This window comes from Lygodium microphyllum, chromosome 13 (assembly GCF_053477565.2).
Source record: "Lygodium microphyllum isolate KBCC chromosome 13, Lygodium_microphyllum_v1.1.10, whole genome shotgun sequence".
NCBI classification, from domain to species: Eukaryota; Viridiplantae; Streptophyta; class Polypodiopsida; order Schizaeales; family Lygodiaceae; genus Lygodium; species Lygodium microphyllum.
In genome coordinates, this window is record NC_141147.1 from 94,534,473 (window position 1) to 94,538,793 (window position 4,321).

The 4,321-nt window shown below is 41.8% G+C and overlaps 1 protein-coding gene across 1 annotated transcript; it reads right to left on the minus strand.

The window, feature by feature from the left end:
* Positions 1-1,805: 1,805 nt before the first annotated feature.
* On the minus strand, positions 1,806-2,312 carry LOC148026919 (amino acid transporter AVT1H-like). Its single transcript, XM_087690356.1, has one exon. The coding sequence runs from the start codon at positions 2,310-2,312 to the stop codon at positions 1,806-1,808; it is 507 nt and encodes a 168-aa protein (XP_087546482.1).
* Positions 2,313-4,321: the final 2,009 nt, after the last annotated feature.

The window sequence follows — 4,321 nt, forward strand, 5'->3', positions numbered from 1 at the left end:
CACATGGTCTAACCAGGGATGTTAACATTGTGTTGCTATGTTACAACACTTCATTTAGAAGTATGCTACCTAGAAGGCAATTGTAATGTCAAATATTAAAGCATATTAAATTGACACATTGGCCCATTTAGATAATATCAATAGGAAACTTAGTAGGGAACTCGGTCCATTAGTCTTCTCAAAGTGATGATAAGGGTCAACAACTTGTAGGAAGCTATTCCCACCAAGCATTGGGTGTTGAACCTAGTTTAGCACCCAAAAAGGATTGATGGCATTGATTTGACAAGATCCTATATTTAAAAGGTTAAAATTTTTAGAGCATGAAAAGGTTGATGAGATTGGTTGGTTTGCTTCGTGGAAGCCAAGTGTCCAAAAAGTGGCTCTTTTTGACATTTGATGTATTGACTTGATTGGTAACCACTTTGAGCAATGCTCTCTCTCATTGCCTAGTGTGGTTGCAAACACAAAAGCCATGGGAACCTATGAGTTTGACAACAAGTCCCTACCTTAGTTGTTGCAAACTTAGGCTTGGTGGGAACATGCCCCAAGTTCTTATTATAGAACACTATTGCTCCCTCTTTTCTTATTAGATTATGCACAATACATGGTCCTCTAGCTGCAATTTTGATATCCTCTTTATTTAACAAAATGATTAATGGAAGCACTAGCTTGACATGTGCAACTAGATGAGGTGGCTTGGTCTATGCATCGAGTTGATGGAAAGATGGTTGGTGATATAGTCTTCTAGTATGGCAAAGCTTCAAGACTAAGATGGGTGGTGCTTGTCTATCTTACTGAATAGGTAGAGCTCTAGAAACACATGGAGAACAAGATAGGTGGTACATGCCATTTCAAAATGGCACTTGAACTTGATAGGGATGAGGGAAACATAGGACATAGTTAGTGGCAGTCAAGCCAACTTCAACAAGGACTCCACATTGTAGATGAACTCTAACCTCCTCACTTCTAGGTTTTCCTTGGCCTCTAGCTCTACTGTATCCTTTTCAGGCAAAATTCTCTTGATCCAACATGTGGATAGACTACATGTCCTATGATCCTATGCCCCCTTTATCCAAGTTTAAGTAAAAGATTCTTAAAGGGGTTGAACTCCATAGATTCCACCATACTACATGCTCATTCTATTTTTTATAAACAAGGTGATGTTCATATAAGTCTTCTAATGTTACAAAAATAGGTGACACCAAAGAATAGTAGCTCACACTATTTGAAGAGCTTCAATTCCCGTGCTAGTGTTCATGACAAAGAGTTGGGATTTGAATATCAGTCTCTCTCTCTTTTTTGATAATGAAGTGGCTACTCTAGTGGTAAGCCACTTATTTTATTAACTCATTGACTCAGGTTTAAATCTCATTTTTTCTACAAATATACTAAATCGCTTGATAGTGTGCAGAATGTATGATTTGAACCCAATACCTTCTGGTCAACTTAATCGATCTCTCTCTCTCTCTCTCTCTCTCTCTCTCTCTCTCTCTCTCTCTCTCTCTCTCTCTCTCTCTCTCTCTCTCTCTCATTGGCAATGGGAAAGAGGAACAGGGTTAACAAGATCTAGTAAGGTAAGGACCAAGAGCATTAGGCTTTGATAACAATTTTTGGTGCAAAGGGAGAGTAGAGAGGAAAAGAAGAAAGGAATCTTGTTAGGCACATAATTGTAGAAACACATATTTTGTTCTATTAGATAACGATCCTTTGAAAAGGAGAACCTCTCTTAGGACGAGTGAAAAAATTGCGCACATAATATGTTCTCTTAGCATGTGTTTGGGTGCCTCTCGACAGTTTTTGTTATACTATGCCGTGTGCGACTGTTTACTACGAACGAGTCCAGCGAAGGAGACAATGCTGCCGGAGATGCTGCCAAGGGTGGAGAGGAGGAAGATGGCGATAATGAGGACGAGAGTGGTGAGCTTACGAGAGGAAGGGGGGCAAAGGCGGAGGTAGAAGATGCAAGGGAAGGGGAGGCAGATGGCGATGGAGATAGAGGAGCCGATGAGGGCGACGATGTAGTTAAAGAAGGGGAGAACCATGGCGAGGGCAAGGAGGGTGATAAAGATGGCGGAGCGGGCGATGATGTCAATGGCCAAAAAGGCAGCGGGGTTGCGGGTTATGGACCTGCTAAGGCGTCGCTGCAGAGCCTCCTGCACAGCAGTCATCAGGGGCGACAGCAGCAGTGCGAACTTGAACATGGGGTTGAGCACCGTCGTCCACAGCACCAGCTTCGTCGCCAGCAAATGCACCGGCATGCTCAGTGTCACCTGCGACTCCGTCCCCCTCCCGAACATCGCTGCCCCCGCCATCCCCAGCCCCCCCATGCACACCACCGCTATCGCAAAGCTCAGCACGAGCACCTCCACGAACAAACCAACAACCACCCCCCACCACAAACAATAATCAATTTCATATTTTGCAAACATTCCATTTTCCAAAATACCCTACACACAACCATCTTCACAACACCAACAAAATCACATAAGTGACTACCCATTTTCAGAAAAGAATATCTCATCTTTAGAAAATATCGTAAAATCATGAAAAGAACAAAGTTAATGTAAGCGACCACCCCGTGCTCACTAAATACCTACTTTTCCCATCCAATTTTTGAAAAAGAGGGTATATATATATATATATATATGCCCTAATTATGCCCTAATATGTGAGAATAGCTACATTTTTAAATTTTTTTCCTTACTACAATTAGCATTTCTGCATGTTCTTGGCCTTGTCAAATACATGGGCACGCAGGGAACGGGGAAGCAAGAGCTGAAGTACCTGGCTGAATCGGGAGGGGTCTTTCATGGACTTGTAGATGGTGGGGAAGAGGCTAGTGCCGCTGCAGCTGAAGACGTAGAGGCCGATGGTGATGGGGACGCCTTGGACGCGCAGGAAGGGGACGGAGGAGGCATGGGAGAAGCCGATGCGGTTGAGGGTGGCAGCCAGGAGGACGGCCAGCAGGAGGAGCATGGTGGAGGCAAAGCTCCACATGGAGGTGAAGGAGAGGGCCCGCATGTCGCGCAGCCAGATGGTGGGTAGGATGCAGAGGCATGCCACTGCCATCATCAACTCGCGGTGGCTCATGTGGAGCGTCGGCAGGGACGTGAGCCCCCACATGGAGTGTGGGAATATGTAGGCCAGGTTGTCCCCTATCGAGATGCAGTAGCTCATCACTGTCCCGATTACCTCCACGTAGAAGAAGACCTTCACTATCGCCGCCCCCTTCCTCCCCAGCGCCGCCTCCGCCACCTCCTGATATGTCCTACACCCTGGCCTCTCCTCCATGCACCTTCAGTAAATATATCATCACCACCAACAACAACAACAATCATCATCATCATCTTCATGCATCATTTTTCCATGCATCAAGGTTTCCAAAAAACCATTCAATAAATATATCATCACCACCACCAACAACAAACATCATCATCATCATCAGCATGCATCTTTTTTCCATGCATCAAGGTTTCCAAAAAACCATTGAGTAAAATTGAAGTTTGCCTTGATGAAAATCAGCTATTATTTCTGCATTTTAGTTATAATACCGGCTGTTTCCCCCCCTAAAACCACCTGGGGTTAAGCCTCTTTCTTCTTTTCCATTGTGTGTGTGTGTATATATATATATAGCATTGATGTGAATGAAGTTTTAACCTAAAATAAATTGCAAGAAAGTCTTCATGAAAAGCCAAGGTTTCATGTAACATAAATGGCAAGAAATTAAGAAAAAGCTTTCCAAAACATTTAACACATTAGAATCTGAGGTGTAACATAAAATAAATTGTGAGAATTTAATTAGGACCATCAAATAAAGAATGTGTAAACTTTGAACTTTCGTAAATATTTCAAAGATCAAAAGTTTAAGAGGTGTTCTGCATGGGGTATAATTAGCTAGTTAATCTCCATTTTCGAAATTGAGTGCTATTGTGCAATTATACCCAAAAGAAGAAAAGTTAGGGAAATGGGATACAATTTACACATGTGAAGATAAGAATCACTTGGCATCAAATGTAGAGGGGTTATCAAACCCTCTAAGAAAACAAGTCTTTATGAAAAATAGATGTTTCATGTAAAATCAAGTGCACAAATTTAAAAAGAAAAAAGCCTCTAAAATTCACACACAGAAAAGGTTCAAAACCTTGAACTCTACAAAAACCTTAATTTATAAAATGGAAGACATTTTGATTTGATTTAAAACTCCCTCCAAAATTTTGAGTTTTAAGCTTTTCTAGTAGCTACCTTAAAAGTTTTATGATTGAAAAACCCAACCTATATCAAAATTTTATAAACTTATTCTTTTCATAAATCCTAGTATATA

Excerpts from the sequence above, each read along its gene's own strand:
- LOC148026919 (XM_087690356.1), bottom strand. The coding sequence starts at position 2,312 with ATGGCGGGGGCAGCGATGTTCGGGAGGGGGACGGAGTCGCAGGTGACA.